The sequence below is a fragment of the Maylandia zebra genome, linkage group LG18, assembly GCF_041146795.1.
Source record: "Maylandia zebra isolate NMK-2024a linkage group LG18, Mzebra_GT3a, whole genome shotgun sequence".
NCBI classification, from domain to species: Eukaryota; Metazoa; Chordata; class Actinopteri; order Cichliformes; family Cichlidae; genus Maylandia; species Maylandia zebra.
The window spans coordinates 20,066,741-20,089,773 of NC_135184.1; the positions used below are offsets into that span (position 1 = coordinate 20,066,741).

The 23,033-nt window shown below is 40.3% G+C and overlaps 1 protein-coding gene and 1 long non-coding RNA gene across 3 annotated transcripts in view; one reads left to right on the top strand and one right to left on the bottom strand.

Moving 5' to 3' along the window:
* The window catches only part of gpc1b (glypican 1b), a 59,385-nt gene extending 52,902 nt beyond the window's left edge, over positions 1-6,483 (top strand). Inside the window, exons 7-10 of the mRNA XM_004542614.3 lie at positions 321-446; positions 785-918; positions 2,092-2,267; positions 2,891-6,483. Coding sequence (XP_004542671.2) covers positions 321-446; positions 785-918; positions 2,092-2,267; positions 2,891-3,093 — 639 coding nt within the window. The 3' untranslated portion in view covers positions 3,094-6,483. The remainder of the gene's footprint in view (positions 1-320; positions 447-784; positions 919-2,091; positions 2,268-2,890) is intronic.
* Positions 288-14,163, bottom strand: LOC143413768 (uncharacterized). 2 transcript variants are annotated; one of them, XR_013094381.1, is made up of 3 exons: positions 14,058-14,163; positions 2,878-3,127; positions 288-426 (listed from the first exon to the last, which is right to left on the bottom strand). It is a non-coding gene; the product is annotated as an uncharacterized LOC143413768 (long non-coding RNA). The 2 variants fall into 2 exon arrangements; XR_013094382.1 differs by lacking the exon at positions 14,058-14,163 and adding an exon at positions 12,235-12,308.
* Positions 14,164-23,033: the final 8,870 nt, after the last annotated feature.

Here is a 23,033-nt window from a genome sequence, read left to right on the forward strand (position 1 = left end):
AGTAGCATTTATAAAATCCAAAGCCCCTAGGGACGAGTAATACTTTCCGAGTTGTGAATCATTCTGCTAAAGTGATGCTGTCATTGAGTCACGAGGTTATGCACATAAACAAAACAAGTTATTATTCTTGGTTTATTTTTACTATTTTTATTTTTTTTAATATTAGATATAGTAAATACATACCCCACACCCCACACACACACACACACACACAAAAAAGAATAGAAACCCTCTTTTTGTTAGGACTGTTTCAGCTGTTTATTAACGGCTATGCCATTTATCTTCTCATTCAACATTTCGATTTGCCTTTTCCTCCCCAGCTTTTCCAGACATGTGGCAAACCCAAGGAAGCAGGAACCACCAGCACAGATGATGAAATCATGAAGCGAGGGACGTTTACAGTGGAGGACAGGTTGGAAGCCAGCTCTGACAAAATCGAAAAATTGGTTAGTATGTACCCAACTGAATTGGCACCTTGTTATTGCTCTCTGATGGCCTAATCTGTCCCATTCATAGTGATGTTTTTTAAAGGAAGAGTCATTGGTCATCAAGGCCAATTGAACCACTTTTGCTGTTCAATTTCACCTACGCACAGATAACTATGAAGTGATTAGACGGGAATGAATGCTTGGAAGGATAAATGTGTCAGATGACTGAACACTGCAGTTGGTTATTGAGGGACCCAGAGTGTTTCTTATTGTTGGTGTGTGACAGCATACTGTGACTTTGGGGGGGGGGGAAAGTATAAATGCTCATGAATGTGCTCTCAACAACTTTGCCTCAGGTGTCTGATGTAAGAATAATACTGGGGGACAATAGGCCATACTGGACTTCTCTCCCAAATCTCATCTGCAGTGACAGAGTGGCCACTGGATTAGGGTCCGAAGACAAGTGTTGGAATGGCAACAACCGTGCCAGGTAGGGAATATGAACCCATGAAGAAATTATTACTTCAACACAGAATTCCAATGTTGTGAAAAAGTTTTCCTTATTCTTTCCTGATTTCTTGTTCTTGTTTTTTTTTGCATATTTTTACACTTACATGTTTCAGATGATCAAACAAATTTTAATACTGAATAAAATTAAAAATGCTATCCAAAACTACCATTACCACATTCCCTGGAAAACTGAGTTCAATTTCACTAACCACTGTCAGACCTGCTGAATCAAGAAATTACTTATACAGAATCTGTCTGACAAAGTGAAGCAGGCTTAAAGGTCTAAACAATGATTCATCCAGGAGGTCACAGGAGAACAGTATCTAAAGACCTGCAGACCTCACTTGCCTCAGTTAAGGTCAGAGTTCATGATTCAGCAATAAAAAAAGAGCCTGGGCGGAAATGGCAGCCATGGGAGATTCCTAAGGAGAAAACCACTGTTTACCAAAAAGAACAGAAATTCTTGTCTCACATTTACCAAAAAAGATCTTGATTTGCTGCTTCAGGACCTGGATGACGTGCCATAACTGATGGAACCATGAATTCTGCTCTCTACCAGAAAGTCCTGATGGAGAATGTTTGGCCATCAGTTCATACCCTGAAGCTCAAAGAGAATCTGATTATGATGCTTTGGCATGACCTTAAACAGGCCATTCATTCTCAAAAACCCTCCAATGTGGCTCAATTGAGATCATTTTGCAAAGGAGAGGGGGCCAAAATTTCCCCAAAGCTTCTTTCCCTTTTTTGAACAAAATCATCAGTTAAAAACTGCATTTTTATTTTCTTGGGTTATCTCTGTCTAATATTGAAAATTCTTTGATAATCTGAAACATGTAAGTGTGACAAAGATCCAAAAACACTAAGAAATCAGGGAGGGGGGTGAATACTTTCCATGGTGCTATATGCACAGTGTTGTTGTATGCCAGTCGCTCTGTGGTCCTGTTGCATTAGCTTAAAGTATGGCTTTCTTCTTGTTTTGAAACATTTTGTCACAAGAGCTAATTGCGTTACACTCATCTTGAGTCTGCTAAGCTAATGACGACATCTTTAAGGAAAGCGACTCTCCAGAATCCTGGAAAATCCAGAAAACGAATTGCTTGATTGTGCACACTTCCACCTGGTGCTGAGCACGCTGGCTGTTAACTGTTCACAGGTACCTTCCTGAGTTAATGAATGACGGCTTAGCCAGTCAGATCAACAACCCTGAAGTGGAAATTGACATCACCAAACCAGACATGACAATACGCCAACAAATAATGCAGCTGAAGATTATGACTCACCGCCTGAAGAATGCTCTAAATGGCCAGGATGTGGAATTTCAGGACACCAGTGAGTAATCTTTATCATCTCAGCCCACAAGAAACCTCAAATCAGATGACCTACTCATGATTACATTATTGTAACTTCTCTCAAATTAAAGAATAAAAAATAAAGAAACAGACACACCTCACCTGCAACTCACCCTGTCTGTTCTGCCTTCTACTCCTACTATGCTTCCTGTGTAGATTTTTTAACTCTTTTATGCTACTCACTTGGTTTAGACTGAAAATACCCATGATTGCATAAAATATCCTGTTACAACTTACATTTCCTGTACATGAGCTGCAGGTGTCTTGTGTCTTGTTTTCCCTACAACAACTACACTATGCTGAAAGCTTTTTTAGGGCATCTTTGTCCATTGACGATTAATCAAAAACATGTTTTCCAACTAAACCTGTGAAAATCAGGAATGCCTTTTTTGATTATCTGATTTCATTTTTCATACCACGTAATTTAAGTAACTCATGACAATGTTGACTCATAGCCGTATTCTCTTTGCCCCTGAACAGTCAATGCCAAATTTTTACTGGCAGTTAAACAAACACTTTATGTGCACTGTATGGTTAATAGGGTTAGTGACAGCTTTATTCCTGTTGGAAGAGTGAGCTCATGTCCGTACCCTGTGTCTATAGGTGATGACGCCAGCGGCTCAGGAAGCGGGTGCGCGGATGACATGTGTTCCCGGGATACACGCCTTGTTCTCCCCATCACTGACCGACCTGTGGCCATTCCCTACCCTCCAGAAAACGAGAGGGTGAAAGGCTCAGCCATGCAGAACCTTCCCTCCATCAGCATTTACCTGCTTACACTGCTCATTTTGCTGCTCCGGCGATAATTGACGAGGTGGAATCTGCCAACTGGGACTGAGACTGGGGCACCGGGGGTTGGGGAGAGTTGAAAAGGAGAGGGAGGAGAAGTTGGGGGTTAGTTAGCTTGCCAAAACTAAAGAAATCTAAAGAAACAACAACAATAAATCACATGGATGGACTTCCTTTTGGTGTTGGATTGGAGCAAAATGGAAATATGAGTACTCATAAACGTTTTTGGTTTTTTTGTTCTGCTCTCATCTTTTATTCTTCCTATACTATGACACCTTTAGAGCTGGTCTTTTTTTTTTTTTTTTTTTTGCATCTTCTAATGTTTTGTTTTTGGTGTTTGGTTTTCTCTGAGGTTATATCTGCTCCTAAAGCGTGTGCGAGACTGTATTGCTAACAGTATGTTGGTGTTGACACCATAGGGAGAGGGAGAGTCGAGCTTTTTGCAGTGGCACCCAGATACTACGTGTCGGTATTCCACTTGTGACCGTGGGAATTGTTTATTTATGATTATATTTGTCCCAAAATGATTTAATCACATTTAGATATTTATAGGAAAAAGAAAAAAAATATCTGCTGACTTTAAAAGGAGAATTATCTGGACAGCATGACCCATCAAACCTCTTAATGCATTAAGCCTCACAGTATCATTACTTGTATGCACTCGCTCACACAGTGAGGTTGAGAGCACTTAGCGTCAGCACTTTTGCCATTTCATCATGTAATCTGTAATAATAGCCGTGATCACAGTCACACTGGCACGATCGCCCGGTGTAGGAGTAACACGGTCTGTCCTCTACTCCATCCATCCACTTATTCCTACACTCCCCATCCCACCCTCCTCCCCCGGCCCCACCGAGATTGTCTCCCTCCCTCCCTCTCTCCAGAACCTGCTGGCAGTGTAGCATCAACTCAACATTCTGGTTTAAGCAAAGCACGTGCTCGGCTGGGACAGGTCTCAGATGGAAGCAGCTTTTCGCTATAGAGTGTGCTACGTGGAAAGGAGGTGTCGCGTTAAGATGACCCCTGTGACAAAGGATTGAATGAAATGATCTTGGAGTCTTGTAGCACAGCAGAAATGCACACAAAAGCAGAGGCTCCGCTGTCCTGCTGCACTTCTTTTAGTATTCCTTTTACATTCACAGGAGAGCAAAAATATAATATGCATAAAATTTTGTGGGTTCCCCGCAATGGCCCAGTGTTCCTGTGATTAGCATCATAATTTCAGTATCATCGATTTTTTTTTTTCATGACTGATTGCCGCAGTGATCCATATAACAGTAAAAGCCACACCGTGCACGTCTATATTTTTGATTGCTTCTTTGCCATTTTGTAGAAGGGGGAAATAAAAAATTAAAAAAACATGCTTTTAGTTCCCAAAATTTGACAAAAGCAAGATCGTTGTGTGCTCTTACCGCTTATTTTTTCATCATCTGTCAGTATCCATGTCCGCCTTTCATTATCTGAAACATTTCTATATCGGTGCCTATTTTTTGCCAACCTCCTCTGCCCTTTTCCCCACTCATCAGTTATAATGACCTTTAAAGCGTTCCTCGTGCTTCTGCGTTGTAGCAAGGCAATATGACAATGACACAGTGCTTCATTATGTGTCAACCTTACTGGGAATGTTATGGGAACACAGTTTAAGGCTTTCTCCCCCCGCCCGATTTGATGCTTGCTAGGGAGAAAACATGTACCACAATTTAGTTCAAAGCAATGCCAGCGTTCTCATTCAGGAGTGCTGCGTGCAGGATGATGGGACGATGCCCGCGTATGTGTTTCGTTTGCGTGTGAATGCGTGTACTTGTCTTTGATTGAAAGCGCAGAAGAGGGATTGACGATAGCGCCTCTTTGAATCGACAGTAGTTCGGATGACACAGAAATGAGATGAACTAAAATGTACTGCACTAACACGGTGTGACAGAGTGCTATTAAACTGACAGTAACAGGAGCTTAATACAACTCGTTTTTCAGAAATTGCATTTTCAAAACTTTCACTGTAATAAATGATCATATGTATTGATGGAATCTTATTTCATGGAACAGCGAGACAGGATGCAGAGGAGTCAAGTGGACATGATTTTTAAAGTACGTCATTACTTCACCCGTGCATTGGGACAATCCTCTATATAATTCATGTTGTGAAAAATCATTTACAGTACATGCACTCCCTGCTGATAATACTCCGAATGCTTTAGGATAGCGTGGGGTGCTGTCAGAGTTTTAGAAGTACATCTGATATATACTTGGTTAGTTTCTGCTCTGAAAAGGGGTTGTTGTTGTTGTTGCCCTATGTGTGACATGACAGGTTATTTTAATGGTAACTTCTTTTTTGATATGCTCTATTAATGAACGATTTGTTGCTGTGTGAATATGTGTGTGCGTGTGTGTCTGTCTGTCTTTCTGTTAGTCCCTGGTTAAGAAATCTGCCTGTGACTGCCTTTGATACTTTGAGATCAGTTTTAAGATTTAAACAGAGAGATGCTATGATGCAAGATGTTGGTGGTGAGGAGAAAAACAACAACTTCAAAAGTACCGTTTAGCAAGCACGCCACATAGGTCCTCTTTTTAAGACTCTCTAGAAAAGATCTGAATATGAATGTGAAGGTGCGCATGCAGCCCTGTAATAATAAAAGGAAGTACTTCAACTGTGATGGTGACATTCCAGTTCAAAGATGATTTACAACTTTAGGCTCACATCTCCAGTTTCAATGACAGCCTCACAATGTCATTAGCTGAAATTTGCACAACCCCTCCCCATGCCCACTCCTTCTTGACCTTTTGATCTCATTAATTTGTTGTTCAAAGCCCCACGCTCCCCTCCCCTTTTATAAAAACCTGCACTTTTATGAGGCCAATAAATGGCATTGTCTGCACAAAGACATCACAAGATGGTTGATCAATATGTGAGTCGACACCTTCCAGAAACAACTATCGATTGGGGGGGTGTGTGTACGTAGATATGGCCCGGCAAGATGTCTCCTGTCTGAGTATGGTGAAACAGTGTAAACATTAAGCCCCCGAGTGTGAGAGGAAGGAGAACAGATTGTCAAGGGCACTGATCTCAAATCAGTGTGTATGCCTCAATCCTGCCTTCGTTCATCACTGTAGGTGGCAATAATGCAAAGCTGATTATTCAGCCGTTAAAAAAAAAAAGAGAAGAAAAACGAAACAGATTTACTCCACACTGAGCTGAGACTTGGAGGCACATCTGAAGGGTGCCAGTTTATGAGGACAAAAATACTTTTATTTTTCCTGTTTTGATTTACTTTCGTTTCATTGTTATCGACAGAGAGTTTGTTCTTGTGGTGAACACGGAAGCCAGAAAGAGGTTGAAAAATATCTAAAATGTCTCATTTGCTGTTGTACCTGAAATCTTGTGTCAATTATATACATTGTAAGATTTTCAACAGTCTTGTGTCCTGTTTTTCTTTAATGGTTGGTGTGTTCCATCACAGTCATCGCTCAGCTTGAGCTAGGAAAAAAAGTGCTGGGTCTCCCAGTTGATCGAACCATCTACCTAAGTTGTCTTGTCAGAGTGCAGCGGGGCACGCTGACACCTGAAAAGAGCCAATGGGCTCTGGTGATGATGTCAGAGGTGACAGCTGCTGTCTAGTGTTGCCACACAGGAAGAACTGTTCAGAGCACACTGAGTGCTTTGTCCTGTTTCTGTGTGTAGACGATAAACAACCAGCTCCCTCAGGATGATTTTAACACATACTTGAGGGTTATCCTATGAGAGTCTGTAAAGCTACCCTTTTTACATACACCAAAGTGCTTATAATAATATACGTACAGAAGGTAACAGCTTAGTGCAGTTGTGCGGTGTCTCCATGTCTTAAGCTCATTAAGTTACAAATTATATATGTGTGAAACTGGAGAAACAGAAGAACTTGCCATCGGGTAGGAGCTGCAATATTTAAGTATTTCTAAAGCGCTATCCAGTGTACACTCCCAAGTATGTTGGGAATCATTTCACAAAATTATTAGTACCCTTTGCAGTTTCTTTTCAGTAGACAGAAACATTTATATTGTGATTCAAACACAATCAGTATCTGTCAATCATTCACTCTACTTACAGCGCACAAAAATGCCCAACTATACTTGCACTGTTCTCACTCTTCTGGCTTTCCGTTTGCCCTTCCCTGTACTTTTATGATTGTTAAATATCAGCTTAATGGGACAAGTCTACTCAACTCAATACACGTACCTTTGCCTTCATGAAGCCACAGATGTATGGGCTCGTGTGAGAAAAGCTCAAGTGTTTATATTGTCCTCAAAAACCAAGTACACCCTAACTGCTAAGTGCACTAACAGAATAAGTATCAGCCAGATGCTGCTAAACAAATGCTCTTGTTTTATTGATCATCGGCGAGTGTGAGCACCTCTATAAAAGCTGAAGTCTTCTTTCAAGCAGGAAAGAAGTAATTGTTGCTGCCCATCGATCTGGGAAGGCTTATAAGGTCATTTCCAAACAATTTAAAATCCATCATTCAACAGTGGGAACGATTGTTTACAAGGGGAAAACATTCAAGACAGTTGCCAGTCTTCCCAGGAGTGGACGTCAGCAAATTCACCCAAAGGTCAGTCCGTGTAATGCTCAGAGAAACTGCAAAAAAACCAGAGAACTACATCTAAGGGTCTACAGGCATCAGTGTGCATGTTAAATGTTAAAGTTCATGACAGTACAATTAGAAAAAGACTAAATAAGTACAGCTTGTTTGGAAGGGTTCCAAGGAGAAAGCCTCTACTATTTAAAAAAAACAGCATGGCATTGCCCAGCGACAAGTTTGGAGAAAGCCAAACACAGCACAAACTATCAGCACAAACACCTCATACCAGCTGTCAAGAACAGTGGTGGAGGGGTGATGATTTGGGCTTGTTTTGCAGCCACAAGACCTGGGCCACCTTGCAGGCGTTGAGTCGACAATGAATTCCTCTGTATGCCAAAGTGTTCTGCAGTCAAATGTGAAGCCAACTAAATTCCTGCACAATAATGTGATAGATAGAAGTCATTAAATAATTACTAAAATGAAATTAAATACTTCAAGTTATTGTTGCTAAATGTGTTTCTACAAGCTACAAGCTACTGAATCATGGGATGAACTTAGTTTTCCACAGGAATCTCTGCAGTCCTGTGGAAAACTCTTTCCCTATGACTGTACTGGTATGTAAAAAAAAAAAAAAAAATGCATGTAACTCACCGAGGAGCCGTGAAAGAAATGCATCTCATGTAGAAGTTACAGCAAATTGGATCTCTATATTATTTTCCCAGCAGCAAGTGCAGTGGGAACAATGCCAAACACATCAAATATGTTCATGTCACGATCTAAAAGACGAATGTTTAAAATAACACCATTTGGGAGTCGTTATGTCATTTTCTTAAGTGATTAATCACAATTATTTGAGCTTTAAAAAAACCAAACAAACAAACAAACACATATTTATATGTATGTTTTCATGCCAACAAGTCATAAAATCATTGGAGAGAAACTTTTGTAACTTATAAACCTCGTTATCCAGTCTGGAAGTTTATCCAAAAACACAGGCAGTTTTCTATTTGTTTTTTGGGTTTGTTTTTCCTACATGACCTAAAATGCAATGTCTGGCGAATGTTTTATGGCTTGTTAGTCAGATTTACTCATCTTTTTTCTCGGTTTGATCTCTTTTATGATTTAACTAAAGACGTCCGCTGTCCTACTTTTCCAGTGGGCCTCATACTTGGCTCTCTGAGTTATGTTATTTTTAAATCAGTACTTGTATTTAAGATCAAGGGCTTCCCCTCATCGCCTCTGTCAGACGACTTTATATGAGCTGAGCGAAACTAAATAAAGCTCACAAACACATCAGGCTCAGATTTTACAGTACAGCAGTATATGCTGCCGCCAAGTGGAAGAAAGTGTTTATTACATTTTTTTTTTTATTCTTTAAACGGGGTGGAGAGATCCACCGTTCAACAGTGGGAACACTGTTGCACTGTTACACTTTAAATTGTAAGTTATCACCAGAATAAGCGGAACTCTTTAAAACTCTTCCTCTGCAGTTTTATAGTATGAGGAATGAGCTGTAGAGATGAAAAAAGCCATTTCAGCTTTAAGTGAATGACAACCACGTTAGGTCACACTGTATACTCCTTATAGTATGACTCAGTATGAGTCATCCAGCTGAATTTGAGAGCAGCTTCTCCTCAGTTTCAAAATCTGTTCCATCATCCTACCTATTGCCAGCCTGATATCTTTATTTTTCATAACTCAAAATAATGTATCCCCATTTTTAATATCCATCAACTGTTATTCCCCCAAAGACTCTTGTGATATGTTATTGTTTGTAACATTTATGAGTCATTTTTGGACTATCATTGTCATCCATCCATCCAGACATAATGTGTTTGGATAAAACCGATTTGTTTAAAAAAAAAAAAAAAAAAAAGTAAACAGTGTTTTATTTCATTGTATCTAAAGCATGAGATATACAGTGGGGTAAAAAAGTATTTAGTCAGCCACCGATTGTGCAAGTTCCCCCACTTAAAATGATGACAGAAGTCAGTAATTTGCACCAGAGGTACACTTCCACTGTGAGAGACAGAATGTGAAAAAAAAAATCCATGAATTCACATGGTAGGATTTGTAAAGAATTTATTCGTAAATTAGGGTGGAAAATAAGTATTTGGTCACCTCAAACAAGGAAAATCTCTGGCTCTCACAGACCTGTAACGTCTTCTGTAAGAAGCTTTTCTGTCCCCCACTCGTTACCTGTATGAATGGCACCTGTTTGAACTCATCATCTGTATAAAAGACACCTGTCCACAGCCTCAAACAGTCAGACTCCAAACTCCGCCATGGCCAAGACCAAAGAGCTTTCGAAGGACACCAGGAAAAGTATTGTAGACCTGCACCAGACTGGGAAGAGTGAATCTACAATAGGCAAGCAGCTTGGTGTGAAAAAATCAACTGTGGGAGCAATCATCAGAAAATGGAAGACATACAAGACCACTGATAATCTCCCTCGATCTGGGGCTCCACGCAAGATCTCATCCCGTGGGGTCAAAATGATCATGAGAACGGTGAGCAAAGATCCCAGAACCACACGGGGGGACCTGGTGAATGACCTGCAGAGAGCTGGGACCAAAGTAACAAAGCTCACCATCAGTAACACACTACAACGGCAGGGAATCAAATCCCGCAGTGCCAGACGTGTTCCGCTGCTGAAGCCAGTGCATGTCCAGGCCCGTCTGAAGTTTGCCAGAGAGCACATGGATGATACAGCAGAGGATTGGGAGAATGTCATGTGGTCAGATGAAACCAAAGTAGAACTTTTTGGTATAAACTCAACTCGTCGTGTTTGGAGGAAGAAGAATACTGAGTTGCATCCCAAGAACACCAAACCTACTGTGAAGCATGGGGGTGGAAACATCATGCTATGGGGCTGTTTTTCTGCCAAGGGGACAGGACGACTGATCCGTGTTAAGGACAGAATGAATGGGGCCATGTATCGTGAGATTTTGAGCCAAAACCTCCTTCCATCAGTGAGAACTTTGAAGATGAAACGAGGCTGGGTCTTCCAACATGACAATGATCCACAACACACCGCCCGGGCAACAAAGGAGTGGCTCCGTAAGAAGCATTTGAAAGTCCTGGAGTGGCCTAGCCAGTCTCCAGACCTCAACCCCATAGAAAATCTGTGGCGGGAGTTGAAAGTCCGTGTTGCTCGGCGACAGCCCCAAAACATCACTGCTCTCGAGAAGATCTGCATGGAGGAATGGGCCAAAATACCAGCTACTGTGTGTGCAAACCTGGTAAAGACCTATAGTAAACGTTTGACCTCTGTTATTGCCAACAAAGGTTATGTTACAAAGTATTGAGTTGTATTTTTGTTATTGACCAAATACTTATTTTCCACCCTGATTTACGAATAAATTCTTTACAAATCCTACCATGTGGATTCATGGATTTTTTTTTTTTTTTTTCACATTCTGTCTCTCACAGTTGAAGTGTACCTCTGGTGCAAATTACTGACCTCTGTCATCATTTTAGGTGGGGGAACTTGCACAATCGGTGGCTGACTAAATACTTTTTTGCCCCACTGTATCCGCATTTTGTCATCTGCTTGAATGGCCTATGTGACTGATCCTGAAATAAATAGCTGGTTATGTGGAACATCTGTGGCACAATCAGAACTGAGCAATTCAGCTAATATATTAGCTGAATTGCTCAGTTAGAAACAGGATTCCACACATAAAAATGTAGCATCTATAGATGCTACATTTTTATGTGTGGAATCCTGTTTCTAACTTAGGTTACATAAGACTGGAGGGGTTTTGTTGTTGTTTCTCTGTTTGCTTTTTGAGATCATGTAATAGCAGAAGGTGAAAGTCCCATTCAATAGTTTTCAAGGCTTTCTGAAGGTCTTTCAGAAAGTTCACTCTTTAGACGTTCTCTTGCTTTTGAGTCATTTTCAGTTCACTCTTTGTACCTGATCATTTTCAGAACAATAGTCTTTTGTTTGTTAATCCTAATCCCAATCCAAGGAACATACTTTAAAGCCTTATGTAAAAATTTAAAAACAATAAATTTCCATGTCTTCATTTAAATCTATGACCCAGTGTTTTGGGGAATCTTGTCCAAATTGTTGAAATTAAGAATACAGAAAAACACCATCAGATTTTAATAGACCATGTAAAACCATCTAGTAAGCATATGACTGGCAACAGCTTTATTTTTTCAGAATGACAGTTATGTTAAGCACACTTCCAGTTGAGCAAAACCATACCTAGGTAGAAAAACACTCAACAGAACATTAGAGCCCAATGTTCAACATTATTGAAGCAGTGTGGGATCACTGAGAGAATGGGGGGGGGGAAGGCATCCAGAGCTTTGAATGTCCTTCAGTAACCTGGAGAACTATTCCTGAAGACTACTGAAAGCAATGACAAGAAAGCTTGCCTAAAAGAGTCAGACTGTTTTGAGGGATAGAACCTTCAAGATTTTCAAGATCATTAGAATTGTTGAACCCTTTTACTTTACATACTGTATTTCCATCCGTTTCAATAACACTCTACACCCAATTCCCATTTTCCGTGCAAAATATACAGAAATGAGGGGTGACTTGACTTTTGCGCAGTATAGTACTCTTTCAGAATGGATTGTGTTAATGTTTCTCACCAGTAAGGGGCAGTGTTGCCTTATCACATTCAAGTGTTAGCCTGGTTTATTGGTTACTTTTCACAAGGCTTCTGTTCTTAATGACACTCCTCTGAAAGCATTTACAGGAAATCCAAGGCTAGAGCTGTTTCAACAAATCTTGACAGTGCAGCATTGCATGCACGCACACACGCACGCGCGCGCGCGCACACACGCGCACACACACACACACAAACATGTTTTCTAGAAAGGCATGAAAAATGAAATGATACATTTTCATAACAAATACTCATATTCAAAAACAAACCCACATGCAGAGATCAGTAATACTGGTTTTAATTACGATAAAAATCAAGGGATGTAATGAAATGTAACTGATACTATCAAAATAGCTAAGGGTACTCCAGTGCCGCTCAAGGGGTAAAAGTAAGATACAATATATCAATGGTCTGTATACAGCCAAATGAATACATGCCTAATCTTTAATGTGCATTCCTTCTCTTTCTCTCTCTCCCCTTCACTCACACACACACACACACACACACACACACACACACACAGAGGAGTGCACTGAAGTGTCTCAGTAAACAAGCTGTCACACTGATTCTGCTGCTGAGGAAGAAAAATGGAGGAAAGATTGTTAGCAGCGCATTCGATTCAGTGCAGATCTTTAGGTCTAAAACAAAAAGCAAAAAAACCAACACGTTTTATGGTAAAATGTGATAGCTGCGTTGCTGTTACAGAACAAAATAGACAAAATACAACACTATTGGTTGTTTTGTTGGGCTAAAGATAAAATACAGATAATTTGCAAAGGACAAAAAAATATATATATATACATAAAAATGTCTTTTTTGGGTCTGTTTTCTATTTTTAAATAACTGATGGGTTGTGTTCTTTCATACTGGACATTGCTGTTGGCTACAGTATTTTGGATTGAATGGATGGAAGTTTATTAAGGTTGTTATTTGTCTGAGGCAAGGGTGGAGTGTATTGCTGTTATCTAACCATAATGAACTGAATCCATGAAGCTGTCTACTGTTTCTTGGCTCTTTCCTGATAAAAAAAAGAAAATAAAATACATTTCATAACCTGGGGGATAAAAACAAGATTGGAACAGAGATCAAGGAAAGGTGCACGTAAAACTGTCTCAGCCATATCCAAAGCACAACAAGGAAAGCCAAACTTTCCATACCACCAGAAGATTGATAGATCAAATGTTATTCAGGGTGAGTTTTAAATCCAACTTCTTTAGTGATATAGAACTTGCTTTATAAAAAATACAAGACTCCAGTATGCAAAAGTTCTGTCCGGAGAGTAAGAGCCTCAGAGAAATCAGAGGAGGAGTGCAGAGGGAAAAAACCCTTCTATTTATTGATGAATTTAAGCTTTACACTTCTGTCAGGTATCAATGTGAGGAGACAGGACAGCAAGTGGTAAAAGGCATTGTGTCAAAGTGGCAAACTTTGTGGTGGAGGTAATATTTAAATTTCAGGCTTTGTCTACTCTAGAACTGCACCAAGCCAACTACAGCCTGACCAATGACAAGTAACCACACATTCTGGTTTTCATCTTCATGGAAAACACTTCATGTGCTACTATAGCAGGATAACAAGCCCAAACAGACCTCAAAGCTTTACAAAAAGATAAGGAACAATAGGAAGGCTGATTAAATCTACAACAATAAACCAAGAAACAGAAGGAAACAGAGACCTAAATCAAAAGAAACATAAAACACCCAGAATAACTTGGGCAGTCACACAGGAACCACATCAGGAAAACAGAGCCAATAGATAGGACCACACAACAAAGAAGTAAAACAAAGTGTGGTCTTAAATACTCACCTCAGGTAACCAAGGGAAGTGGATGCAGAAGGCTAGAGACACAGCTGAAACGAATTAAATGAGACAAGAAAGTAAAAGTGAATACAAGGCACAGGAGACAAATGACTATCAAAGTAAAACAGGAAGTGAGTAACTGAAAGACTACAGAGAACTTGATTCAATCTGTTGAAACAAGAGCTCATAGAAAACAAACTGTAACCAGGAACCAAGAGCATAGCAAACGAGAAAAAATTAAAGAGAGAAAAATATGAAACTAAAGAGAAAATACTAAAAGATCAACACCTGGATCTAAGAAATCATAAAGACTAATTAATATAAGGAAATCAAACCCTGAAACCCTGAACACTAGAGATAAATGCTAAGGAAAAATACAAAGATAATTATAAACATGCTGCACTTTAAAAAAAAAAAAAAAAAGGAAAATCTCTGGACCTCCAAAATAAATTTCCTAGTCTTGTATTTTTTTTAATCTTCAGATTTTCCTATTTATTTTACAAGAATGGCTGAGGAATGCTGACTGTATTAAATCTGCTGCATAGCCATCTACCCCAGTAAACATTTATGATCTTTATGCATCTCTGAACATCATAGGATATGTTTGATATTAAATTGAATTAAAGCCAAACCCATATCAATGAGGTCACTATGCGACAAACAGAAATGTTTCTTGGATCTTCAGTCCTGAGCAAACAAAAGCAGAAAGAGTCCGACCTTAAAGTCAGCCATTTGTCTATGTCACTTGCTCACCACATAGAGTAGACACTATTATTAGACTTCCATCTCATTTTGTCAAGAAACCTGTTACTGTTTCAAATACTTCTTACCTCACTGACAGAGAGTTTGTTGAATGTTAAAGATCAGCATGTGCAGCCATCACTAACTGCAGTGCCATATCTTGGTAACTAGGTTGTGCTGTGGCCTCACCATATGGCTCAGCACTGCAGTATATTGTGTTGTGCAGCACCACAGGATGTGTTCTCGGTGCTGCGATATGGCAGTGCTCTACCAACAGGCATGCTGTGTACACAGTGAACAAAGAAAAAAAAACACACAAATATATAATTAACACGAATGATACAGTGTCTACTCGGTTTTCCAGCAGCTTGAAGCAGTTCCCAGTGACACTTAATGAATCCAGTTGACATTTGACAACCAGTAAGATTTAGCCATAGTCTGTGACCTGAAACAATCCATAATAACTGAGTTGTCATGTTTTTTTTTTTATTCATGTGGCAGAAATGCCAGCTAAAACTGAATAGGGCAAAACTGGAGTAAAAGATCTGCAAAATGCTAAGGAGTAATGGTGAGAGAGATGGAAATTGAACTCTTAATTGCTTTTCTCACCTGTGCTCAGTGCTTATAACTATATTATACACAACGCTGATTAACAATTAGTTATAGTCAAGAAGTCAATGCTGAGCAGTGCTGTGTGTTCCGAACGTGGGTACAATAATGGTTACAATAGTAATTACTGCTATCGCACACATTTCATATGCAGCACAAGCTTTTGACATTTAGGAATTGTGTGTCTGTGTGTGTGTGTGTGTGTGTGTGTGTGTGTGTGTGTGAGAGAGAGAGAGAGCGAGAGGGAGAGAGAGCATGCAACAGGTCAATATAACCCTGAACATGACCTAACAGCAATGATTATTGATCTGATGATCCATGCTGGGATGAAAATATTGCTTTCAAAAGGTCAGTGTTAATTTCAGGAGGTCATTGTGTTAATTCTATTGTTTATTTGCATGTGTACTTGATTACATATCTGCTGTGTAGTGTGCATGTCTTAAATAAGGTCATTATCTAAATAATAAATGTGCAACGAATCTGTTGGCAGCTACCGATTTACACTTTCTCTAAGCAAAAACAGCTACAAGGACTGCTGCCATGATATTCTTTCATGGCTTGTGTACCTTCTTGTGAATTGTTTTATTTGTCACTCGTGTCAAAGAGATCACACACAGAGCCGCTGAGACTATGTGTGAACCTGCTTGTGTGAATACAGCCCATGCATACTAAGAAAGCATTTAACATGTGAATGTAGGTGCATCTGTTTTAATTAGAGTTTTGACCTCGTAGTGTGGCACAAACTCTCAAAGTAGCTCTAAAGGAAATGCAAAATCACAACAACAAATCCAAACGGTAAAATTCAATCACAAAATGCAACCCTTGGCTGGCAGAGCAATTAATAAGAAAAGACAATGCAAAATCTCGAAGCAAAACAATTGCACCTTTAATTAAATTGAATCAGTTTCAGATAATGACATTTGTTAGACTTATAGTGATAGAACACTGAGGTTTCTAGTAAAAGGCAAAAATGCCTAAAAGCTCGTCTGTTTTGAATTTTTGGATCCAATTTCCATTTATAGCAGCTATTGGGTATTTAGTATTCTGTAACCAGATTATAATATGAACACGTAAATAGAGTTCAGCTCTAAAAAGCAGTTTTAAAAGTGTTTGGTTGGTAGACAAGAAACTTTTTTCACATGACCAGTTTGTGTTTTACATCTCGCAAGGCTGTTCATTTTTCATTATCATTCATTTTTCATTATATTGTCTTCAATCTGAGCTTGACAAGGACAACCATCCATTTTCCACTGCTAATTCAGGTCATTGGGGCAGTCTAAGCAGATTTACTCAGACTTTTCCTCTCCGGTCACCTTGTCTAACTCTCTTGGTAGGACAGTTCGGTATTCCCAAGCCAGCCAAGAAACATGCCATGTTGTTTCCTTTTCAGAGGACATGTCTGAAACATCTCGCACCTCAACTGCTCCATTAGATGTGTAGGAATAGTGGCTCTAGCCCGACCCACTCTAAGCCAGAGGAAGCTCATTTCCAACTTTTGTATCCACAAACTTATTCTTTTGGTCACCACCCACAGCCTGTGGTCACAGATAAGAGCTGGAACGTTCATGCTCAGCTCTCGTATCATCTACAACAGGGTGTCCAACTCCAGTCCTCGAGAGCTACTGTCCTGCAGCTTTTAGAGGCATCCTTAATCCGACACACCTAAATCAAATGAGTGGCTTGTTACCAGGCCTTTGTCAAACTTGGCATGCTGAAGAGAATCCAACCATTTGATTCAGCTGTGTTGGATTAGGGATGCATCAAAAAGCTGCAGGACAGTAGCTCTTGAGGACTGGAGTTGGACACCCCTAATCTACAAGATACAATGCAGCTGCATCAAGTTTTCACTCCACTCCTAGTAATTCCCAGTTTTTGAATAAAATTCCAAAATACTTGAATTCCCCAACCCAAAGGAGGATTTCATTTTTTTCCAGCCAATAACCTTGTTGAAGCTGACTGCCTGATTCAGGTTAATTCAGTTCAATTTTATTTATGCAATAGTGCCAATTTACAGCAACAGTCACCTCAAGGTGTTTAAGATTGTAAAGCAAAGACCCCACAGCATTAGACAGAAAACCCCAACAATCAGATGACCCCCTGGTGGGAAAGAAGAACCCCAGACTATATTCTAGTGCAGTGGTTCTTAACCTTTTTCGGAGGTACCAGTTTCATATATGCATTCACTGAACCCCTCTTTAGTGAAAAATAAAATAAGATTTTATTTTTAATTCAAGCCATACATATGTTTCTTAATGGTGCACAAAATGAGCCGTGCATGTCGCAGCGGAGGCTCTGCCGAACCCCTGAGACCGGCTCACCGAACCCCTAGGGTTCGATCGAACCCAGGTTAACAACCACTGTTCTAGTGTGATCACAACAGCCATGACACCTTTGATTTCTTGGACCAGAACTACCATCCAACTTGTCCTTTGCTTTACCCTTTGTTTTTATGTCAACTAGAACTTCTGCGGTATTGATCCATTTGTTTGTGCATAAGATCATAAAATGGACTGAAGCAATCTTGTCAACACTTTCCTGAGTTTTCAGGCCCTTCTCTCCATGACAACTAGGATAGGCTAGCCCCGACTCGACCCTGAGCTGGATAAGTGGTTAAGAAAACAATGGACTCGTAGGAAGGCAGGAAAGCTAAATCAAAACTAAAATATCTGATGTTTTTTTTAGGACTTACTTCTGAAAGATTGCACTGTAGAGTGCATGAAACAGGAGGTCCATTAACAGCTTATAACACTAGAACCACTGAAAAGATTTCCCATTGGCTGTAAAACCTTATGTGTCATGTTGTTAATAAATGAGGTTTAGGCATCCAAAATACAAGAAAAAAAAATCGTAGCTTGGGGCAAAATTGACTCTTTCACAATATTTCCCCATGTTATGGTGACAAATCCCTCCCCATACGATTTCATGCTGGGAATGGAGAGGTGGTATGAAAGCCAGAACATACAGGAAGAGATACGTTGAATACTAATTTGGGTAACATTGTACTCAAACATAATTTTTTTTATCTTCTTTTTTTTCACACCCTTTGCTCAGTAATTATGGCTCGCACTCCACCCATCTCAATTCCAGCATTTATTTTCCTCTCATCCACACATCTGTTTTGTGACTATGGTGTGTACTGCTGTTCTACTGACGAACTCTTTCAAGAGACAGAGATCAAAACAGGCAACTAAAGTACTGCTGCCGGAGTAGTTCTCCTCACCGCTCCTATTTGTAGCACAAGAGGACAACACATTCAGTCTTTAGGGCCGAGACGAACAAAAGAAAGTGAGAAAATGTCAAAAAATGCTGTTATCTGAGTATAAACCACGTATTTAAAGTAAATTCTCTTTTTTTGTCGTTGAAGTTGTTGTTGTTGGTTTTACAATAATAAGGAAGTTTATTATATAATGAGCTTTTTGTATCAAAGTGTTTGTTGTTTTAATGGAGCATATAATTATTAAACTGAATAATAACCCGTGTCATATTACCTGTTCCAGCATACTGAGGGGGCAACACTTAAGAAGCAGTAAATGATCATCTGACTAAACAAGACCCACCAGCAATGAGTTCATTCACTCCCATCGTCTGTGTTAAAGCCAGACTGAAGTGCTGCTGTCTTGGTATTCAAATGCATCACTGGAGTTTCATTTGTTGGAGAGGTCAGCCTATGACAGGGATCAGTGTATGGCAGACGGAGGGCAGATTGATTTGACCTCTGTTTTTCTGTCTCTCTCCAACACTGGATGTTTATCCCATTTAGTGTGACAGACTCAGGAATGTGTATATATGTGTGTGTGTGTGTGGTGTGTGTATGTCTGTTCTTTATGCCTAGCCTTACAAAGCACTGGCCCTGACCAAGGCAGACTGAGGTTGATAGATTGTACTCAACTATCTGTCACAGGCCAGGGAAGGGAGAAAAGGACAGGTCAGAGGAGACAGAGGGCTGCATTTTGATAGTGTCCTATTGAGAGAAACGGTTCGACAAAAACAAGTGGGATAGCCTGTCACTGGGCGCTGACATGAAGCGATGAGCTGTCAGTCTAGTTTTGTTTTTCCTCATTAAGAAGTCCTTTTCCTAAATGCGGCATTTGTAGCCAGAAAACTACTTTATGATCCTCTCTGGCTGAGTGCCCCATGATAACATGTTCAGCGATACAAAACACAATCTACCATGTGTCAAATGTTGTTGTTGTCAAGGCGCCTCTTTTGACGGCAGTGGGAAAGGTTGGTGCATAAATTGAAAGGTGTATTACAACAGAAGGGGGCTGAGGCCATACGGTTAATAGGAAAGCTTCTTAAATGCTCCAAGAGAAACAAAGTAGGGGAGTGAATGAAGAACCCCATTAACCTTATCTGTGATTAGAGACCCCTAATCACAAGCAAATGAATGCATCCTAATCACCAAGGCCATCAAGAAAAAACAATTAATCAGCGAATCATTATCAAGCACGTACATGATTTTGGATGGTACTGGATTTCACATGGGGTTTTTTTTTTTTTGTGCTTCTGTGCTTACATGTGTGTGTGTGTGCACACGCGCTTGCATGTGTGTGTGGTTTGGTGTGTTGCAATCAGCCACTCCACATGTGCAGATTTAAGTGTGCATACATATGGAGTTTCTTTTGTCTGTTTTATGCAGCAATTTTAAAAAAAATAGAATTAAGGGCAAAACTATTGACACTGCACTCCAAAAAAAAGATGAAATTTTCAACCCCAAAATTTGGTTTGCTAATCTGTGGCTTGCACATGTCTCTTGGACTTCCACCAAAAGTGAAAGAGCAGGTGAAACTTGTAATCTAATCACTACTTGTAAAAAGACGAATCTCGGTTTTAATTTATGAATTTATGAATTTATTTATTTCTATGCTTTAATTTTAAAAATCTGTTCTCTCTGAATGTATAAAGCATAACAGGTAAAACTCTCATTAACACATCCTCTTTAACATTGACTCACTGAATCTTGTATAAACACACACACACACACACTTGAAAAATGTGATGATGCTCTTACTCATTTAATGCTGAGTACAATCTCCTCATTGTGTTATTTGGATTAATGGTAACAACGTGCTTGAATCTTGAATAGAACTGATGTGAGCTAATGACTTATGAGTCAATCTACAGCAACACCGTCTTTGCAGCCTCTCCAAGGAGGAGAAACAGATCTCTTGTATCTCTTTCACATTCTCACACGATAGCCTAAATATTTATTATGTCTATCTTGCATGTGCACACTGGTATTGTCGTGTCCATTTGCATTGGTTTGTTTGGTTGTTTCCACTTCTGCAGCCTGTCTGTGTGTCTGTGCTCTTCGTCAGCAAAGTGTAATGAATATTTCTGAAGAGACTGTGTGCTGATAGCAGGGGACAGGTACCATCAGATTTGGCATCATGGGCAGATTAATGAGAGTGCTGTATTTAGATACAGTCCCGTGTCCTTGTCTGACCTACTGCCAGAGAGTCGTTCTACTCAGGAAAAAATAGAAGAATTTATTTATTTATTTAACTTATAAATATATTATATTTTTTACAGTTCTATCTGCAATTACCTCAGGGAAAAACTGTTTGTTTGTATTTTTCAGTACATTTCCAAAGAGACTGAAGTTTGGCAGGGCAGCCTTTAAAAAAATACATCTTTAGGCAAAACTAGCCGCCATCATATATCCCCTACAATGAGCTGATTTTCCATCTCCTCTCTTGAGCTGTGACCCAGAAAGTACAACTGTGCCTGGGACTCGCAGTGGGTCCTGACCCTGTATTTGGAGAACACTGGTCCAAAGCACATCTGTATTCAGCACCAGCGCTGTACTCATATTGTCAATGGCCAGCACACAGTCCCCTGAAGATGGATGAAGCTAAAGTCTGGCCTAATAACCAGTCTATACCCTCAGGGTGGGTGTAGCACTGCACTCCTCTGTCACCTGAGTCCCTGCGCTGTCTCTATATTGACTTAGGCATTTCATTTTCAGGCATTCATATTCATCACCGGACAAACCTTCCCAGCTTCTATTGTGTCTGGGAAACATCTCTCTTTCCTGCCTTTCTTGTTCTGGACCATTATCTTTTCTGTCTGCTTGTCACCTGCTATACCTGCTACTACAAATCTAAATAATGAGTAAGTTTGAGCAAACACTGCTGTCCCCACTTATTTATTTTTTCATCCTAAAAAGTCTTTCTTGTGTATTCCTGGTTCCTTTTGTTCTTTTTAATGTCGTTGTCACTGTACAGAACTAACTAAACACCACTTTTGTTGTTGGTGTTGTTGTTTTTTTCTTTCTGGGAACCGAATGGGAATAAACACATTGGGCTTAGAGTGGAAGACGCTGGCTGAATGTTGACAGATCAAAAACTCAATAAATTTAGGGTCAACTCGCAGAGTGTAGTGCACAAAAAAGATTTAATCGCAGACAACTCCGAGAATACCCCTGTTGGTGCAGGTACCTTTTGATTTGATATGATTCTGGTGTTGGAACAGAGAAATGAAAATAGAACAGGGATGGTGCAATTGTAGGCTTAACCATGCTGAAAAAAATCAGGCCACCGAGAGAATGAGAGGCTCTCTACAATGCGTTTGGGCTCACTATTGGTATTGGGCCGGGGCTCTCAAGCTGAAGTAGGCAAGTACTTGTTCGGCTTTGCGTGGATCATTATCAGAGTGCTGTGTGGGAGAGCGGGTGCACGCGCATCCGTGTTATTCTATGTGCTTGTTTGGCCGTGAGTGTAATGTAAGGGAGGATGTGCTACAGCAGCCGCTCTATTGTTCCTCCCTCCCCTACTCTTCCTTCCTTCCTCATCCCCAGGGTGTGCACGGCAAACAGGGACAGATTTCTCCTGTACTTGGAGATGACCTGTGGAGTCATAGGTGATGATGACTGGCCGGGTGAAAAATAAGGCCAGGTGGCTACGAAAGACTGAAAAACCAGCCAGTACCAGAGCCCGTGCTGCGCTGTGCCATGCCACATCGTAGTGCCACTCCTCACCACACCATTAAAAATGACAAATGCCCTCATCAGCTGCTTCCCCAGGTTAGCAACCGCTGCCTGATGCTCCTGAAGCCTTGCGTCTGCCCCAGTTCATCAGCTGGAGTTTGCCACAATTGGGACAACCATTTATTAAATGTGAGTCACCTTTCATTTTTGTCATTGCAAAGGTTGGGAGCAGAATAAAAAAAGAGATAGAAAGCAGTCAAAACAGCTCAAGTGTTGTTGGATAAATGCCGCACATATTTAAGTGTATTCCGTTATGCTATAACCTTAAGACATATACAGTAATTTTAGAAGCTGTGGACAATAATAAAACCCCCAAGATAAAAGTCATCCTTTATGTCCAGTAAAACGAAAGCAGGTGAAAAGTATCTGGGACAGTGTACTGTGAAGGGACAGCACTGAAGTATTAGGCCAGCCAGTGGCCTGGGGTAAATTCAGACCTATTCAGGCTGCAGATTAACAACTCCATCCCAATTCTTCAGCTCCAGGGACACGGGTAGGGGGACACATCTATCCCAAGACAGGTGTATGGTTCTGGGCTACAGGGCAGCAACTGTCCCTCCCTCCGCTGAAGCGGACCCTGGCCCTCTGTGTCCCTGCAGGGAAAAGCCCATTGTGTGCACCATCTGTTGCCTCACAGACGCACA